Genomic DNA, 20,753 nt, shown 5'->3' with positions numbered 1-20,753 from the left:
GGATGTCATATAGAGGAGGGAGAAAGGTTGTTTTCTGCTGCTCCCGAGAAGCGGACATGAGCAATGGATTCAAACTACAAGAAAGAAGCTTCCACCTCAACATTAGGAAGAACTTCCTGACAGTAAGAGCTGTTTGACAGTGGAATTTGCTGCCAATGAGTGTGGTGGAGTCTCCTTCTTTGGAGGTCTTTAAGCAAAGGCTTAACAGGCCTATGTCAGGAATGCTTTGATGGTGTTTCCTGCTTGGCAGGGGGTGGTCTCTTCCAACTCTATGATTCTATGGCTATCAATGGCAACTTTATGAGTTCAAGGCCCTCCTTCTTCGATTGCTGCAGCAGGAATAGCTATTCTATTGCACTCATCAGATTCCTATGTTTTCTTTTGCAGCCCTTAGCTTAGATTAAAGAGAAGAAATATGTAGCAGGGGGGGGGAATCATAAATATAGCACCACCTCTCTCTCTCTCTCTCTCTCTCTCTCTCTCTCTCTCTCTCTCTCTCTCTCTCTGTAGCTTAGGGTTGTGGCACTGCCTGTAATTTGTTCCTGGTCTGTTGTGTGTTGTGGCTCCCGCAGGCGCCGAGCTTCAAAGGCCCAACTGCGGTTTTAAAGTGGGACCAGCTGGCTGAGCTGCTGTGGTCACAGTCTGGGAGCAATTGTGTCTCTGCCAGTAGCCAAGAAGAGGTTGTGGGCAGTTTTGAAGGGGTACCGGGCTAATTCATCCCACAAGGAGGGCATTGTCTCTTTCTCTGTTAATAGCTTGGACTTGAGCAAACCAGAAAATCCATTCTGTTTGCAGTTTCAAAAATTTCGCTCCCCTGGAGGCATTTCAAACTCAATTTTTCCTTTGCCTATTAGGGATAACCCCCCCTCCCCTGCGTTTCCAATATAGCAGTCCATATAGAAGTTGGACTAATACCTGTCAGTGCGCGGCTGTGGACTCTAGAGGCACTATTGGCTAAAACTTTTTTTCCCCTGCCAAGCAGGAAACACCATCAAAGCATTCTTGACATATGCCTGTCAAGCCTCTGCTTAAAGACCTCCAAAGAAGGAGACTCCACCACACACCTTGGTAGCAAATTCCACTGTCAAACAGCTCTTACTGTCAGGAAGTTCTTCCTAATGATTAGGTGGAAGTTTGAATCCATTGCTCCGTGTCCGCTTCTCTGGAGCAGCAGAAAACAATCTTTCTCCCTCCTCCATATGACATTCTTTCATATATTTGAACATGGCTATCATATCACCCCTTAACCTTCTCTTCTCCAGGCTAAACATACCCAGTTCCCTAAGCCGTTCCTCATAAGGCATCGTTTCCAGGCCTTTGACCATTTTGGTTGCCCTCTTCTGGACACGTTCCAGCTTGTCAGTATCCTTCTTGAACTGTGGTGCCCAGAACTGGACACAGTACTCCAGGTGAGGTCTGACCAGACCTCACTAGGAGAAGGGGACGACAGAGGACGAGATGGTTGGACCGTGTTCTCGAAGCTACGAACATGAGTTTGACCAAACTGCGGGAGGCAGTGGAAGACAGGAGTGCCTGGCGTGCTCTGGTCCATGGGGTCACGAAGAGTCGGACACGACTAAACGACTAAACAACAACAACAATAGACATTCCTTCTCCATGGCCAGATTTAATGTACTCCCCTCCCCTGTTGCAAGGCAGGTACGAGGGCAAACCTTATGAGACACTTATTTGCTCATGTGGCTCATCAGAAGTAGAAACAAAAACACATGTATTGCTATACTGCAGCCTCTACGAGGATTTACATTTATTACCCCAGTTTTACAAAAATTGAAGTATGAACCAGAACCCCAACGCCTGAGAGCCCTGGTGGAAGACAAGGACCCCGAAATCACGACCAATGTTGCAAAATTTTGTGTTTCTGCTATTCAACATAGGAAACTAGAGTTTCCCAACGGCAATTGGCAGGGGAATGCTCACATTTAATCTTCTGTTTTCAAACTCTAAAGTGTAATTGTTGATCAACTTGTACTGAAATTGTTCCTGTTATCTTTCTACCGTATGTTATGCTCTGCCGACTCGCCACGTGAGTCGAATTGGTCTGTGACCATTCAATAAACTTTTGATTTGATTTGATTCTGTTGTTTTTCTTCTCTCTCTCTCTGCCCCCCCTCCATGCCCCGACCCCATGCCGCCCTCTTTTTCTTCTCTTCAGGGCCTGATGGGGTTCATCGGTCCAGTAGGAGAGCCTGGAATAGTCGGGGACAAGGTAAGAATGGGTTGCTAAATGGACTGACTGTATTGTGTTGCAGACATGAGGGACATGAGTGTGGAGAGTCCTGCTTGATGCTTTCCAGAAGAGGAAACAAGATGCTGGGTTGGGGGGCTGGCTTTGACCTGATCCAGCAGAATTCCTTATTTCAGGGCTGTCCTCTCCATTTGGCTTAGTGGCGCGGTGCGCCAGGGCGCCTCCCCATCAGGGGCGCTGGGCTGGGGTACCAAGCAGCCCCGCGTGCTGCTCATGTTTGAGGCGGCCACTGCCCCTCTTCTGCCACTGCCCCTCCTCCTTCACACTTGCAGGGGGCGGTTGGCTGTATCTTCTGCCATGCGCTGTTCCCGCCACGCCCCCTCGCAACAGCAGGCTTGCAGGGGGGGGCGGCAGGAGCAGCACCCGAAAGGGCTCCTTTCGGTGTGCTGTTCCCGCCACATCCCCTTGCAACAGCAGGCTTGCTAGCTGCCGTTCCAATGGCACTTAGCAAGTGTGGGGGCGCCAGAGGTATTTTGTGCCAGGACGCCTCCCCATCAGGGGCGCTGGGCTGGGGCGCCCAGCAGCCCCGCACACTGCTCATGTTTGAGGCGGCCACTGCCCCTCTTCTGCCACTGCCCCTCCTCCTTCACACTTGCAGGGGGCGGTCGGCTGTATCTTCCGCCGTGCACTGTTCCCGCCACGCCCCCTTGCAACAGCAGGCTTGGTAGCTGCCGTTCCAATGGCACTTAGCAAGCGGGGGGGGCCGCAGGAGGTATTTTGCACCACGGCGCTGGATACCCTTAAGATGTCCCTGCCTTCCTTATTTGTGTGTTCAGACCCAGAGACCTCCCCCCTAAATAAATTCACAATTTTAGCTTGGTTTTTGGCAGAATTCCGGCTACAACTTGATTGTGGCTGCATAGCCTCTTTTTCGACTAGCTCCCTGCACCCTTGCAGGTAGCGCTGACGCAGGGCAACAGCATAGGTCAGCCAATGGCAGGGCCGTCTTAAGGGTATTCAGCGGCGTGGTGCAAAATCCCTCTGGCACCCCTGGAATGGCAGCTAGCAAGCCTGCTGTTGCAAGGGGATGTGGCGGGAACAGCGCACCGAAAGGAGCCCTTTCCGGCGCTGCTCCCGCCACGTCCCCTCGTCTGGGCAGGCTTGCTAGGCGCCGTTGGAACGACGGCTAGCAAGCCTGCTGTTGTGAGGGGATTTGGCGGGAACAGCGCACCGAAAGGAGCCCTTTCAGGCGCTGCTCCCGCCGCCCCAAATATGAGCAGCGCATGGGGCTGCTGGGCGCCCCAGCCCAACGCCCCTGATGGGGAGGCGCCCTGGCGCACCGTGCCACTAAGCCAAATGGAAAGGACGGCCCTGGGTTTTTGGCAGAATTTAGGCCACAACTTGGTTGTGGCTGCATAGGCTCTTGTTCGACTAGCTCCCTGCACCCTTGCAGGTAGCGCTGACCCAGGGCACCAGCATCGGTCAGCCAAGGGTGAACACCTGGATAGGCGGAGAGCCAGGAGCAGAGTATGTCCACCCCCAGATGTTCCCCTGGACTTAGGCATGTGCACAAACCCCTTTTGGGGGTTGACCAAACCATTTGAGTCCCTGGATTCCTTTAACGGAATACCCTTCATATTGGGATGGCGAGAGCGTTCCCCCATCCCTATCACCTGAACCAGACCCTATCCACAACCCTATCCAACAAAGTTGTGACGATTTGCTATGTGGCAGGCGAAACCCAAATGGCGCCAGCCAATCAGCCAAGTGGGGGGAATTCATGACGTGCCCCTGTCCCAATGAGGGACGACGACACATGACAGCATAGCAAGGTCAAGCGCAACAAGCCCTAAAAGTAGGGAGAGGTAGGCAGGTGTTCCAAAAGCACGCGCCGAAAGAGGACGCTCTGGGACGCTCATAGGTCCCTCGATCCATTTGGACTGCGCCCCATTGGCCCAATTGAACCCAACATCAAGGGACCGACCAATCAGGTGTTGTGGCTGACCAATCTTACCCACCCACAACACAGAAGGTCGGTCTCCAGGTCTCACCGCAACACATGCCCTCTTTTAGGGAGGACACGATTTCCACTCAACTTTTCAGAGCTGGCTTTTGGCTCCCCCTTACCCAAAAATAAGGGGACGCAGGTGGCGCTGTGGGTTAAACCACAGAGCCTAGGGCTTGCTGATCAGAAGGTCGGTGGTTCGAATCCCTGCAACGGGGTGAGCTCCTGTTGCTCGGTCCTAGCTCCTGCCAACCTAGCAGTTAGAAAGCACATCAAAGTGCAAGTAGATAAATAGGGACCACTTGTGGGTTAAACCACAGAGCCTAGGGCTCGCTGATCAGAAGGTTGGCGGTTCGAATCCCTGCGACAGGGTGAGCTCCCGTTGCTCGGTCCCAGCTCCTGCCCACCTAGCAGTTCGAAAGCACGTCAAAGTGCAAGTAGATCAATAGGGACAGCTCCAGCGGGAAGGTAAACGGCATTTCCGTGTGCTGCTCTGGTTCACCAGAAGCGGCTTTGTCATGCTGGCCACATGACCTGGAAGCTGTACGCCGGCTCCCTTGGCCAATAATGCGAGATGAGTGCCACAACCCCAGAGTCGGTCACGACTGGACCTAATGGTCAGGGGTCCCTTTACCTTTACCTTTACCCAATATTATTTTTAGGTTGTATAGAGTGTTTGTGCTACTAAGAGTAGAACCATTGGAATTTGTGGCAACAGCTAGCTTAGGTTCATTAATTTCAGTGAATTTCCTATGAGTAGAACTTAGTTGGATACAACCCATTTTTATTTTACGTATACAGGAATCTCTCAATTTACGCAGGGGCTACGTTCCAAGGCACCACACATTTAAGTGAAATTGTGTATTAGGGTGATGACTTTTTTACAACCTCCTTTCCCTGTATCATAATTTGATGAGTTTTCATTAAAGATTAGATAAACTCAGACTTTCAAAGAGATTTGATTTTAAAAAACCTCACGCGCAAATTGATTTTTAAAAATTTTGTTGATCCGTTTTTGGACCATTTTTGAAGTCACTGTAAGCAGATATAAAATTGAACCCAAGCTTGAGAGTCACATATATACAACATTATATATGGTCATCAAACACACAAGGAAGCTTTTCTTAGCTGCAGTAACAGTATAGACGCCGCTAGAGGGCGATGTTTTGCGACCTCTCCTGTAGGTTCTTTTCCCAGCATGCCCGGCAGGGTCTGCTGGCTGAGTTTTTAGGTCCCAAAAGGGGCTTTTACCTTGCGCAGGTGTGACATTTGTATACCCTATGTTGCTAAGAACACTCCCCATTGTGGAATGTGGCGTTGTGGAATGTGGCATTTCATATCCAAATTGGATACGAAATACCGTGTTTCTCCAAAAAAATAAGCCACACCCCAAAAATAAGTCATACCCCCAAAATAAGCCACACCCCGAAAATTAGCCATACCCCGAAAATAAGCCATAGTGATAGGCAGTTTAACCTTGTAGGTACAGTTTAAATCTTGTAGGTTAAACTGTACCATACTTAATTTTAAAAAAAGACATCCCCTGAAAATAAGCCACCATGTGGTTTTTTTGAGGAAAAATAAATATAAGACGGTGTCTTATTTTTGGAGAAACACGGTATATAGAGAATTGTGAATACAATTTTATGAAATGGTCAAACGGCATACCAAAAGATTGAAAACGGTTAGTGCATGACCTTTTTTAAATATTTCAATGGAATATATCTCATTTTAGTCATTAAAAGGCAAAAGTTTATCCATTTGTGCTACAGGAAATCATTTTTGAGGGGGGGGGATGAAAAAGTCATCACCCTAATGTGAATACTTGGAACTGGTGAAACTTACAGATTTAATACGACCAAAACCCAAAGATGAGATCAAAAAAACAATGGGATTGCTTAAGTGAATATTTAAAGAAAACGGCCATGGGGAATAGAAGATGGTTATGTTTAGATTAACCTTGCAAGATGGGAGAATTAAAAACATATGTGTAGATTAGTATATATGCTTGACTTGTAATCGTTTACGGAAAGACAGGAAATTTAACGAGTACAATGTAAATTACTGTGTAGAAGGCGGTGGAAGTATTGGCTAAGACCTGAACTCTTTTGCCTAAAACCTATTCTTTATATTTTTCTTATTCTTTCTATGCCTTTTTCTAAAATTGCTAATTTTCCGATTTTTTTATTTCTCTTAGGTTTTCTCTCTTTTCTTTTCTTTCTTTTCTAAGCTATATACAGTGGTACCTCGACTTACGAATTGAATGCGTTCCGAATGCACATTTGTAAGTCAAAAATATTTGTAAGTCAAATCCCATAGGAATGCATTGGGGGGGATTTGTAAGTCTAAAAATTCGTAAGTAGAAAAAATCCTATCTAAACCGCATCCAAGATGGCGGACGGAGCTCCATTCATAAGTAGAAACATTCGTAAGTAGAGTTATTCGTAAGAAGAGGTACCACTGTAATATTATCTTCATATGAATGTACTTTAATGCCTTTTTTCCCCTTAATTTATGATATATCGTAATAACTGTTATCTTAATAAAAAAGGGGGGGGTTACAACAGTTTTACAAGTCCCTCCACCATTCCTTGGGACATGGTTTGCTAACAGAACTTCTTACTCTTCCTTCTTTGTGCACCTGTCTCCCTTAGGGGGATCGAGGTGCAGTCGGACCTCCAGGACCGCCAGGCGCCAAGGGATCGATGGTAAGGAGTAAGTCTGCATTCTCTCGCCTCCTTTTGTGTGGCAATGGCCCTCCCTCCCCATGGAAATAAAACACCAGACACAAAAGAGAGATTTAAATGGGCAAAAAGGCCACAACTTTACAGTGGAACCTCGGTTTACTAATTTTCGATTTACGAATGCCGCGGACCCATCTGGAATGGATTAATCCACTTTCCATTACTTTCAATGGGAAAGTTCGCTTCAGGTTAAGTACGCTTCAGTTTAAGTACAAACTTCCAGAACCAATTACACTCATACTTTGGGTTAAGTACGCTACAGGTTGGGTATTCCACGGACCTGTCTGGAACGGATGAATCCACTTTCCATTACTTTCAATGGGAAAGTTCGCTTCAGGTTAAGTACGGACTTCCAGAAGAACCAATTACACTCAAACTTTGGGTTAAGTACGCTTCAGGTTGAGTACTCCGCGGACCCATCTGGAACGGATTAATCCACTTTCCATTATTTTCAATTGGAAAGTTTGCTTCAGGTTAAGTACGCTTCAGTTTAAGTACTCCGCGGACCTGTCTGGAACAGGTTAATCCACTTTCCATTACTTTCAGTGGGAAAGTTTGCTTCAGGTTAAGACTACCAGAACCAATTACACTCATACTTCGGGTTAAGTACGCTTCAGGTTGAGTACTCCGTGCACCCATCTGGAACGGATTAATCCACTTTCCATTACTTTCAATGGGAAAGTTCAGGTTAAGTACGCTTCAGTTTAAGTACAGACTTCCGGAACCAATTGTGGTTGTAAACCGAGGTACCACTGTACAGTGGTACCTCGGTTTATGAACACAATTGGTTCCGGAAGTCTGTTCATAAACTGAAGCGTTCATAAACTGAAGCGAACTTTCCCATTGAAAGTAATGGAAAGTGGATTAATCCGTTCCAGACGGTCCGCGGAGTAACCGTTCATAAACTGAAGCGAACTTTTCCATTGAAAGTAATGGAAAGTGGATTAATCCATTCCAGACGGGTCCATGAAGTACTTAAACTGAAGCGTTCATAAACTGAAGCATGGGTGTAATTGGTTCCGGAAGTCTGTTCATAAACTGAAGCGTTCATAAACTGAAGCGAATTTTCCCATTAAAAGTAATGGAAAGTGAATTAATCCGTTCCAGATGGGTCCGCGGCGTTCATAAACCGAAAATTCATAAACCGAGGTGTTCATAAACCGAGGTTCCACTGTATTGCCTTAGGCATTGGATCCTAACCGACTATGTCCGACTCCAACCCGTGTGTTGGAGTCTGGGAGAAGTTAACCACCAGTAAGGAGCTCAGTGATGTACATCAACCGAAACTCCTCCTGTGATCACTGTTAGGGGCGTGCCTTATGGCCCTGGCCTCGCCAGGCTCTGGACCAAGCCCCGCCCCCGGAAACCTTTAATGGAATACTCCTCCATTTCCTGGGCAAGTGATGGCGCTACGTGCCTGCCCCCCGCTCATTTTTTACTGTAATATCCAATGCCTAACCGCCAAACCAATACCCTGTTTCTCCGAAAATAAGACGTAGCCATAAAATAAGCCATGCTCGAAGTCTTAAAAGTCCAGTATAAAGTGCAATAATCAAGTCTGATAAGAGTCCGATGAGATAATAACACATGGGAAAAGATAAGATCACATGATACATCGTAGCACTTTATTATCGGACTCGATTATTGCACTTTATACTGGACTTTTAAGACTTCGAGCATGAGATTTTGTACACATTTTTGAATCTTGTTGTATATGTGAAGGTTGTCGGTGAATATACATTTAAATATTTGCACTTCACGGTTGTTTACCTTTTCATTGTTTTGCTAACATTACCGTGTTGTCTGTTTGTTGCTGCTATAAAAGAAGCCATAGCATAATTTTAAAGCATTCAAGGAATATAAGCCATACCCCGAAAATAAGACATAGTGATAGGCGCAGCAGCAATGCCGGCCACAGCAGGAGCAAAAAAAATAAGACACCCCCTGAAAATAAACCATAGTGTTGTTTTTTAAGGAAAAATAAATATAAGACGGTGTCTTATTTTCAGAGAAATACGGTAGTTGTGACGGATTGATACGAGGTAGGCGGAAAAACCATCTTGGCTAGCCCAAGTGGGAAAAGTCCTGTCAGGCCCCTGGCCAACCAGGCAAGCAACCGAAGTCCATAGCAGTGTCAGCTTAGCCAAAAGGGCGGGCGGGCGGGTGAACTGTTTGCGCTGGCGAGCAGGGGCAAAGAGGCCAGGTTCTGCTTAAGAGTGGCTGGTCATGCCCCCGGCCGACTGAATAGGTCAGCTCCAGTCTGACGTACGCGGCAAAAAACCCCTCAATAGTGAAGGGGCTGAACTCTCAGCCCCGACACGAGTATTCAGTGCGTGACGCCACCTCAATACCACCTCCGACACAGGCACAGAAGTGGTTGTCTGCGTGACAAGTAGGGTGATGACTTTTTTACAACTGCATTTCCCTGTATCATAATTTGATGAGCTTTCATTAAAGATCAGATAAACTCGGACTTTCAAAGAGATTTGATAAAAAAAACTCACACACAAAATGATTTTAAAAATCTTATTTATCAGTTTTGGGACCATTTTTGAAGTCACTGTAGGCAGATATAAAATTGAACCCAAGCTTGAGAGTCACATACAGTGGAACCTCGGTTTATGAACACCTCGGTTTATGAATTTTCGGTTTATGAACGCCGCGGACCCATCTGGAACGGATTAATTCACTTTCCATTACTTTTAATGGGAAAGTTCGCTTCAGTTTATGAACGCTTCAGTTTATGAACAGACTTCCGGAACCAATTACACCCATGTTTCAGTTTATGAACGCTTCAGTTTAAGTACTTCACGGACCGTTCTGGAACGGATTAATCCACTTTCCATTACTTTCAATGGAAAAGTTCGCTTCAGTTTATGAACGGTTACTCCGCGGACCGTATGGAACGGATTAATCCACTTTCCATTACTTTCAATGGGAAAGTTCGCTTCAGTTTATGAATGCTTCAGTTTATGAACAGACTTCCGGAACCAATTGTGTTCATAAACCGAGGTACCACTGTATATACAACATTCTATAGGGTCATCAAACACACAAGGAAGCTTTTTTTTAGCTGCAGTAACAGTATAGACGCCGCTAGAGGGCGATCTTTTGCTACCTCTCCTGTAGGTTCTTTTCCCAGCATGCCCGGCAGGGTCTGCTGGCTGAGTTTGGAGGTCCCCAAAAGGAGCTTTTACGTTGCGCAGCTGTGACATTTGTGTAGCCTATGTTGCTAAGAACACTCCCCATTGTGGAATGTGGCATTGTGTCCAAATTTGATACAAAATCTATATAGAATTGTGAATACAATTTTATGAAATGGTAAAATGGCATACAAAAAAAAAAAAATTTAAAACGGTGTGTGCGTGACCTTTTTAAATATTTCAATGGAATGTACCTCAGTTTAGTCATTCATAGGCAAATGTTCATCCATTTGTTCTACAGGACATAATTTTTGAGGGGGGGGGGAATGAAAAAGTCATCACCCTAATGTCTTATACACGGAAAAATATGGCGCAGCATGGAGATGGGTGAATTGTATCTGGATATGAATACAGACGTCTTATGCAGAGTTTCATGCATTCTCTCCTTTGTTATATAGGGGCACCCTGGAATACCTGGAGCAGTTGGTGAATCGGGGGCCCCTGGACAGCCCGTAAGTCACGCCTATTTTCCTTGCTGCTCCCCAATGCCCCTTGTCTTTCATACCCCAACATATTTTCTTCATACCTGCCAAGTCCTGGACTGCAAAATCCGGGAGCAGCAGCCACGAGACACCGGACGCTGTGTAGACGCAACTTCCGGTGTCGCTTCAATGCCTTATGAGGAACGGCTTAGGGAGCTGGGTATGTTTAGCCTGGAGAAGAGAAGGCTAAGGGGTGACATGAGTCAACAGTGTGATTCAGCAGCTCAAAAAGCCAAGGATACTGACAAGCTGGAACGTGTCCAGAGGAGGGCAACCAAAATTGTCAAAGGCCTGGAAACGATGCCTTATGAGGAACGGCTTAGGGAGCTAGGTATGTTTAGCCTGGAGGAGAGAAGGTTAAGGGGTGATATGATAGCCATGGATTCAAGCTACAAGAAAGAAGATTCCACCTCAACATTAGGAAGAACTTCCTTACAGTAAGAGCTGTTGGGCAGTGGAATTTGCTGCCAAGGAGTGTGGCGGAGTCTCCTTCTTTGGAGGTCTTTAAGCGGAGGCTTGACAGCGATATGTCAAGAATGCTTTGATGGTGTTTCCTGCTTGGCAGGGGTTGGACTGGATGGCCCTCGTGGTCTCTTCCAACTCTATGATTCTATGATTCTACTAGCTGACCCGGCCACGCGTTACTGTCAGCCATATGTCAGAAATGCTTTGATGGTGTTTCCTGCTTGGCAGGGGGTTGGACTGGATGGCCCTTGTGGTCTCTTCCAACTCCATGATTGTATGATCTATGGGCACCAAAAATGGCCGGCGCCGGCAATGGAAGTCGTGTCTACGCATGTCCAGAAGTGCGTAGATGCGACCTCCGGTGTCGGCGCCGGCCCTGGCCATTTTCGGTGCCCATAGCGACACCAGACGTTGCGTCTGCGCATTTCCGGACATAGAACCATAGAGTTGGAAGGGACATGCGTAGACGCGACTTCTGGTGCCGGCGCCTGCCATTTTCCAGTCCCATAGATGGGCAAAGCAGGAAAAAAATGGCTGCCAGCAGGAGAATAAGGAGATTAACGGGAGACGAACTGATACAGGGGACTGCTTGGAAACGCTACGAAGAAACGGGGGTTTTCCAGGGAAAACAGGGTACTTGGCAGCTATGATTTTATTCAAGGGAGAATACGTTATCTTCTGCTAGGGAGGCTGGATCAATTAGATCCTGCTTGCATTTTATGGAGAAACCACCTAATCCACACTTCTTAAACCAATACAAAAACAGCTACCCTTTGAAGTTGTACAGCGCTTGTCCAGATTTTTTCAATGCAGTTCTCCAACCAAACAAGGTGTTCAAAAATCCATATATAAGAAGGAAATGTAATGGAAACAACCCACAAAAATGTATTAGGTGGGAGAAAACCGCTTGCAAAAATGGTCACATGAGTCAAAACTGCAGGCAAAATTCTGTTTCTTGGGGGAAATTCCCTCTAAAATGCGGGTGGATTTTTATGAGGAAATCATGGGTTGCTGTGTACGTTTGGAAATCTGAATTTAAGATGAGGGGGGAAATGGGAACTAGAAATTGTCAGAAAATAATACCCCCTATCTTCCCATCAGTGCTACATCTGAATACAGTGGTGCCTCGCAAGACGAATTTAATTTGTGGCCCCTCCCCTCCCATGCCTTGGCCCTGCCCCTTGCCCCCCCTAGTTTTGATCCTGGGTATGCCCCTGCGCCAGAGGAGTCTTTGCACCACGGCGCGAGATATGCTTAAGACGGCCCTGGCTACAGAACCTTTTACAACCTGGCGGCCGCATCCAACCCCAGTCAGTCAGCCTTCTGTGGGCTGTGTTGCCAGGGGCAGACGGGGCCAGAGAGCAAAGTGAGTAGGATCTGAATCAAAAGTGGGTCGCGCCAAATAGGGGCCTAGCACATTGGATCAGTCGTTTACATCCCAGCCATGCAAAAATAACGGTTCTGCACCCGCTAAACACACACAATTTGTCCGTCCTACATCCATGCCAAGAGGAGCCTCTGTTCAAAGACACAGTTCAGCCAGACGAACAAGTTGCGAAGTAGAGACAGTGAGGTGGGTGGTATACGGAGCATCCGAGGGGCAAGATAGGGAAGTCTTGAGGGCCACATTTGGTTCACGGGCCAGAGTGTCCCCCAGCCCCACATACACATACACTTTATAGCACTTTATTACCCATTAGGATGGGTCATATATATATATATATATATATATATATATATATATATATATGGCGTATGATATAAACATAGTCAAATTTCAAATTTGGGACAAATCGGTTAATATTTAGACCCTGCTCCTACAGATTGAAATTTAACATATTGAGAATAAAGGGAGTCAAATTCCTATGTTTTTATCACTCGTAGTGAGGCAAAATTTCATTTTCCGGGGGGGGGGGTGGTTTATGACCCACCCTATTACCCATTTCAAATATGCTCATCTAAATTTGGTCTTCCTTTTAAAAAAAGTAATGGAACTCAAACCTTTTGGCATCCTGATGTGACCCCGTGCTGTAAGCAAGTGACCTCCAACATTTTTTCTTTTTTTACCAGGGTCCCGCTGGAATTCGTGGATCCATAGGAGCGGGAGGTTCGAAAGGTCGCCGGGTAAGTTGTGGCTAAATTGGCAAAGTTTCCTTTGAGAATTTTCCCATTCATGTCCCAAAGAAGAAATTGCCGTGGGGCACTGCATGCAGTCAAAATATTACTAAGAGAGGGCGGGAAATGGGGATAAGAGCTTTTGTGTGCGCATGTAGCAATTGGGTGGAATTGCTGAATCATTTGTGCCTTGTTGCTGGTCCTCAACAAGGCCCCATGGCAGCTTACAACATTAAAACCAAAGGGAATTTCCAGGTTGGTTTATTTATTTATTTATTTATTTATACCGCGCCAATCTGGCTGGGTTTCCCCCGCCACTGTGGGCGGATTCTAACAAATTCCAAAATACATTAAAATATCACTGATTAAAAACTTCCCTAAACAGGGCTGCCTTTAGGTGTTTTCAAAATGTCAGGTAGTTGTTTATCTCCTTGACCTCCGATGGGAGGGTGTTCCACAGGGTGGGTGCCACTACCGAAAAGGCCCTCTGCCTGGTTCCCTGTAGCTTTGCTTCTCACAGTGAGGGAACCACCAGAAGGCCCTCGGTGCTGGACCTCAGTGTCCGGGCTGAACAATGGGGGTGGAGATGCTCCTTCAGGTATACTGGACTGAGGCCATTTAGGGCTTTCAAGGTCAGCACCAACACTTTGAATTGTGCTCGGAAACGTACTTGGAGCCAATGGAGGTCTCTTAGGACCGGTGTTATGTGGTCCCGGCAGCCACTCCCAGTCACCAGTCTAGCTGCCGCATTCTGGATTAATTGCAGTTTCCAGGTCACCTTCAAAGGTAGCCCCACGTAGAGTGCATTGCAGTAGTCCAAGTGGGAGATAACTAGAGCATGCACCACTCTGGTGAGTCTACGGGCAGGTAGGGTCTCATCCTGCGTACCAGATGGAGCTGCCCTGGACACAGAATTAACCTGTGCCTCCATGGACAGCTATGAGTCCAGAATGATTCCCAGGCTGCGCACCTGGGCCTTCAGGGGCACAGTTATCCCATTCAGGACCAGGGAGTCCCCCACACCCATCCGCCCCCTGTCCCCCCAAAACAGTCCTCCTGTCTTGTCAGGATTCAACCTCAATCTGTTAGCTGCCATCCATCCTCCAACTTCCTCCAGGCACTCACACAGGACCTTCACCGGTTCTGATTTGAAAGAGAGGTAGAGCTGGGTATAATCTGCATACTGATGAACACCCAGCCCAACCCCCCTGATGATCTCTCCCAGGGCTACATGTAGATGTTCAAAACCATGGGGGAGAGGACAGAACCCTGAGGCACCCCACAAGTGAGAGCCCAGGGGTCTGAACACTCATCCCCCACCACCACTTTCTGAACACGGCCCAGGAGGAAGGAGTGGAAACACTGTATAACGGTCCAGAAGGATGTTATGGTCGATGGTGTCAAAAGCCACTGAGAGATCCAGCAGGACTATGAAAGATAGATCATACCATGCTTTGAAACAGCTGTTTCTTGTGGAATCCCTCTGTCTTGTTGTAAGGCGGCTTCCTACACCCTTATGGAAGATTGACAGAGCACTCTCTCCCTAGCAGACAATAGTAGCATTTCTTTGTAGGCTGTTGTTGTTAAGTCGTTTAGTCGTGTCATACTCTTCGTGACCCCATGGACCAGAGCACGCCAGGCACTCCTGTCTTCCACTGCCTCCCGCAGTTTGGTCAAACTCATGTTGGTAGCTTCAAGAACACTGTCCAACCATCTCGTCCTCTGTCATCCCCTTCTCCTTGTGCCCTCCTTCTTTCCCAACATCAGGGTCTTTTCCAGGGAGTCTTCTCTTCTCATGAGGTGGCCAAAGTATTGCAGCCTCAGCTCCAGGATCTGTCCTTCCAGTGAACACTCAGGGCTGATTTCCTTCAGAATGGAGAGGTTTGATCTTCTTGCAGTCCATGACACTCTCAAGAGTCTCCTCCAGCACCATAATTCAAAAGCATCAATTCTTCGGCGATCAGCCTTCTTGATGGTCCAGCTCTCACTTCCATACATCACTACTGGGGAAACCATAGCTTTAACTATACGGACCTTTGTTGGCAAGGTGATGTCTCTGCTTTTTAAGATGCTATCTAGGTTTGCCATTGCTTTTCTCCCAAGAAGCAGGGGTCTTTTAATTTCATGACTGCTGTCACCATCTGCAGTGATCAAGGAGCCCAAGAAAGTCAAATCTCTCACTGCCTCCATTTCTTCCCCTTCTCTTTGCCAGGAGGTGATGGGACCAGTGGCCATGATCTTGGTTTTTTTGATGTTGAGCTTCAGACCATCTTTTGCGCTCTCCTCTTTCACCCTCATTCAAAGGTTCCTCAATTCCTCCTCACTTTCTGCCATCAAGGTTGTGTCATCTGCATATCTGAGGTTGTTGATATTTCTTCCGGCAATCTTAATTCCGGCTTGGGATTCATCTAGTCAGCCTTTCGCATGATGAATTCTGCATATACCGTGTTTCCCCCTTTTTAAGACACCGTCTTATAACTTTTTTTCCTCAAAAAACCACATGGTGTCTTATTTTCAGCGGATGTCTTATTTTTATTATGTTTTTATGGTACCTATGGTTCCGGGCAGTGGGGCGGCAGGCCTCCTCGGCATGGCCAGGAAGAGGCCAGGCCGCTGGCTCGGCGCTCTGCCCGGTGATGCCTTTGTCGTGGTTTTTTTAATCCCACCCCACCCCTGCCAACCGCCCCGAGGTTCCTGCTGCTTTATTTGGGGGGGGGGCGTGTTTCGCGAAATAAACACATGAGGATGAGGAGGGCTGAGGGATCCCGCCCGGCCTTAGACAGGCCACCCGCGCGCCTTCCACCCACCGCATGAGGCCGGCCTCCGGGGAATGCGGGGCCCGGGCAAGGCAGCACCGAGAGCCCCCACGGCCACCAGGAGACGTGACGCAGCCGCCGCCCTCGCAGCCATCACCCTCGTCGCCGCATCCCTTTCATGCCTCTTGCTCAAAGCGAGGCGCGGCGTTCACTGCACTTGGAAGGAGCCGGGTGCCCATGGATCATGCAGCAAGGGCCCTCCCGACTCCTTCCCAGGCGCCCCTTTCTCCTCCTCCTTGCCGGTTCCGGGCGGTGGGGTGGCAGGCAGGAAGAGGCCAGGCTGCTGCGGCGCTCTGAGCGTTCGGCGCTCTGCAAGGCGCTGCTGGGCTCTCCGAGCACTCGGCGCGGCAGAGCACTCCGCTCTGCAGCCGCCGGTTCCGGGCGCTGGGGAGGCAGGCCTCCTCGCCGGGTGCTCCGGCGGCGCAGAAGGGGCCAGCAGCGCTCCCGCCGCCGCCTGTTGCCCCGGTCTCACAACACCGCTCTGCCTTGTGCCGGCGGCGCGGAAGGGGCCAGCAGCGCTCCCGCCACCGCCCATCACTCCAGCCGCGCAGAAGCTCCCGCGGACCTCCCGCCGCCGCTCAGCCTTGGGCCATGCAGCCCCCAGGGGCGAGCAGCGGCCTCGCCTCCGCCTGGCCCGGCAGCAGCAGCAACAGCAACAGCAGCGGGAGGACAAGGACAGCGCTGCTGCTGGGTCCCGCTGCCTCAAGGCGAGCGGCGCTGCTGCGTGGAGGTATGGCTTATTTTCAGGGGGTGTTTAATATTGAACAAATGCTTTAAAAGCCTGCTATGGCTTACTTTCTGACTACGTATTAAAAAGGGGGAAACACGGTAAGTTAAATAAGCAGGGAGACAATATACAACCTTGTCGTACTTCTTTCCCAATTTTGAACCAATCAGTTGTTCCATATCCCGTTCTAACTGTAGCTTCTTGTCCCACATAGAGATTTCTCAGGAGACAGATGAGGTGATCAGGCACTCCCATTTCTTTAAGAACTTGCCATAGTTTGCTGTGGTCGACACAGTCAAAGGCTTTTGCATAGTCAATGAAGCAGAAGTAGACGTTTTTCTGGAACTCTCTAGCTTTCTCCATAATCCAGCGCATGTTTGCTATTTGGTCTCTGGTTAAGCCCAATTGTTTAAACATGTGAAGAATGTCACCTGTAGCTTGGCCCTTAGTGCATTGTTCAGCCTCGATTTCATGAGCCCAATGATCCACAGTGACCCTAATTTAACAGCAGGGCCTCATGCTCGCCAGGGCAAATTGGATCTGGCCACCCAGAGCATGGAAAGAGCTCAACTCCTTCAGGACCCACCTTTTCGCTCTGCTAAAGTGACAAGTCCCGCTGGTCTTTCTAAAGCCTTTAACTGCCTTATTTCCACCTCATTAAAATAGCATTCTTCTTTTTGAGAGAAACTGGTGGTTGGTTGGGAAAGCAGCTCTCCAAAATTAAGTGGCTCCGACAGCTTCTGGGGCGAGGGCAGCCGGGAAGCTTTGCCACTGGCGCCACGCCTCAAGAGTTGCCTGCTTGGCTCAGCCTGAGCTGGGAAGGAAGGCAAATGGAGTGAACCCGGCACAATCTGGGGCCTTTTGGCAGAGGTAGCCCAATGCTGCAGTTGCAGAGAATTGGCTGCTACCCGTGTTTCTCCTAAAATAGAACGTAAAGGTAAAGGGGCCCCTGACCATCAGGTCCAGTCGTGTCCGACTCTGGGGTTGCGGCGCTCATCTCGCTCTATAGGCCAAGGGAGCCGGCGTTTGTCCACAGACAGCTTCCGGGTCATGTAGCCAGCATGACAAAGCTGCTTCTGGCAAACCAGAGCAGCACACGGAAACGTCGTTTACCTTCCCGCCAGAGTAGTACCTATTTATCTACTTGCACTTTGACGTGGCTTTGAACTGCTAGGTGGGCAGGAGCTGGGACCACAAGGGCCATCCAGTCCAACCCCCTGCCAAGCAGGAAACACCATCACAGCATTCTTGACATAGGCCTGTCAGGCCTCTGCTTAAAGGACACGGTACTCCAGGTGAGGTCTGACCAGAGCAGAATACAGTGGTACTATTACTTCCCTTGATCTAGATGATATACTCCTCTTGATGCAGCCCAGAATTGCATTGGCTTTTTAAGCTGCTGCATCACACTGCTGACTCATGTCAGGTTTGTGGTCTACCAAGACTCCTAGATCCTTTTCACATGTACTGCTCTCAAGGCAGGTGTCTCCCATCCTCTATTTGTGCCTTTCATTTTTTTTGCCCAAGTGGAGTACTTTACATTTCTCCCTGTTAAAATTCATCTTGTTTGCTTTGGCCGAGTTGTCTAATCTAATCTGTTGTTCCATTTTGAGAAACATCAAGGCTTTAATCGACTGCCTGGAGAGCCGTTGAGTCTACAAGGTGGCCTATAAATTTCATTTCCTGCACTAAAGTAAACTGCAGGACTCTAAATACTAGCAAATCAGCTGTTTGATAAAAGAAAACGGTGTGGGACGAACAACCCAGCCTTTCTAGTCTAAACAAAGTTAGCTGCTCTCCTCTTATATCTGATTGTGAGGGGTTCTTCCAGAGAGCGGTTGCTATCCAAGCCAGCCAGAATCGGTGTTGACAGAACTATAGAACTATGGTGCAAGAACTATAACTTTAAGAATTGGTGCCCAAAGTTGCTTTTCTCCTCCTCCCTCCTCCTCCCTTTTCCCTCTAAAATGCGGGCTAGACAATGCTACCATTCAGTGGATTTGTAACTGGCTTACTGACCGAACCCAAAGGGTACTCATCCATGGCTCCTCCTCATCCTGGAGAGTAGTGACTAGTGGGGTGCCACAGGGTTCTGTCTCGGGCCCAGTCTTATTCAACATCTTTATCAATGACTTGGACATGGGCTTGAGGGCATCCTGAGCAAGTTTGCAGATGACACCAAATTGTCATCCTAGTCCTGTGCCCCTGAAGGACCAAGTCTGCAGCCCGGGAGTCGTTCTGGACTCACAGCTGTCCATGGAGGCGCAGGTCCATTCTGTGTCCAGGGCAGCTCCGTTTGGGAGGCAGGATGAGACCCTACCTGCCTGTGGACTGTCTCGCCAGAGTGGTGCATGGTCTGGTTATCTCCCGCTTGGACTACTGCAATGCGCTCTACGTGGGGCTACCTTTGAAGGTGACCCGGAAACTGCAACTAATCCAGAATGCGGCAGCTAGACTGGTGACTGGGAGTGGCTGCCGAGACCACATAACACCGCTCTTGAAAGACCTGCATTGGCTCCCAGTACGTTTCCGAGCACAATTCAAAGTGTTGGTATTGACCTTGAAAGCCCTAAATGGCCTTGGTCCAGTATACCTGAAGGAGCGTCTCCACCCTCACCGTTCAGCCCGGACGCTGAGATCCAGCGCCGAGGCCCTTCTGGCAGTTCCCTCACTGCGAGAACCAAAGCTACAGGGAACCAGGCAGAGGGCCTTCTTGGTGGTGGCACCCGCCCTATGGAACGCCCTCCCATCAGAGGTCAAGGAGATCAACAACTACCTGACATTTAGAAAATACCTAAAGGCAGCCCTGTTTAGGGAAGTTTTTAATCTGTGATATTTTAATGTATTTTGGTATTTGTTGGATGCCACCCAGAGTGGTGGAGGAAACCCAGCCAGGGTATGTATGTATGTATGTATGTATGTATGTATGTATGTATGTATGTATAAATAAATAAATAAATAAATAAATAAATAATGTTTGATGCTGAACTGTTGGGTGGGGTATAAATTATTATTATTATTATTATTATTATTATTAGTAGTAGTAGTAGTAGTAGTAGTATTTAACCTCCCACATGCCCAGTAAAATTGTTACAGGATGAGCAACGCAGCTTTGCCCTAACCAAGCTCACCCTAATCGTCTCATGTGAACAAGCCTTTAATTTCGTCACCATTCTTTTCCTTTTTGCTTTGGTTTTGTGACGTTTCCGAGGGGCAGTCATTCCAGATTCTGTCCTCCTGGGCATGCCCTGTGTTTCTGATCCCACATCGAAGGACGTAATTCAAATCAGAGTGGAAATACAGTCATACAGCTTTTTTTGCCAGATGCATGTGGATTCTGTCGGTGTTTAATTTCAGTTTTGAAGGCAACACTAATGGCTGATCTGGTTTCGATTGAGAATAACAATGGAGATTTGTAGGGGTCTCTGCTTCAATGTTTATAGTTATTAGATTGAGAAAACACCATGTAAACCTCTGGGGGAGGGGACAGAAACGATCTTTATTTAGATGAATATTCCTCCTGATAGAAGAATATAATTTTGTTCTGATTTCGTTGACGCTTTCCCATTCCCTCTTAAGAAAATAGATTTTTGTTTTCTTTTTTGTTTAAAAAAACTAATACAGTGGTTCCTCGGTTGACAAACACAATGGGTTCCAGAAGTCTGTTCTTAACCTGAAGCGTACTTAACCTGAAGCGAACTTTCCCATTGAAAGGAAGGGAAATTGGATTAATCCGTTCCAGACGGTCCTCGGAGTACTTAAACTGAAGCATACTTAACCTGAAGTGAACTTTCCCATTGAAAGTAATGGAAAGTGGATTAATCCGTTCCAGACGGGTCCGCGGAGTACTCAACATGAAGCGTACTTAACCCGAAGTATGAGTGTAATTGGTTCTGGAAGTCCGTACTAACCTGAAACGTACTTAACCTGAAGCGAACTTTCCCATTGAAAGGAAGGGAAAGTGGATTAATCCGTTCCAGACGGTCCTCG

At 47.9% G+C, this 20,753-nt stretch overlaps 1 protein-coding gene across 2 annotated transcripts in view; it reads left to right on the top strand.

Moving 5' to 3' along the window:
* Positions 1-20,753, top strand: part of LOC118084239 (uncharacterized) — a 281,031-nt gene that overhangs the window by 157,294 nt on the left and 102,984 nt on the right. For both annotated transcript variants that reach the window (XM_060270659.2, XM_060270658.2), the window contains exons 25-28: positions 2,174-2,227; positions 6,866-6,919; positions 10,557-10,610; positions 13,176-13,229. In XM_060270659.2, coding sequence (XP_060126642.2) covers positions 2,174-2,227; positions 6,866-6,919; positions 10,557-10,610; positions 13,176-13,229 — 216 coding nt within the window. The remainder of the gene's footprint in view (positions 1-2,173; positions 2,228-6,865; positions 6,920-10,556; positions 10,611-13,175; positions 13,230-20,753) is intronic.

This window comes from Zootoca vivipara, chromosome Z2 (genome assembly GCF_965207765.1).
Source record: "Zootoca vivipara chromosome Z2, rZooViv2.hap1.1, whole genome shotgun sequence".
Lineage (NCBI taxonomy): Eukaryota > Metazoa > Chordata > Lepidosauria > Squamata > Lacertidae > Zootoca > Zootoca vivipara.
Note: the sequence above shows the minus strand (reverse complement) of the source record. Positions and strands in the feature narration are given on the sequence as shown.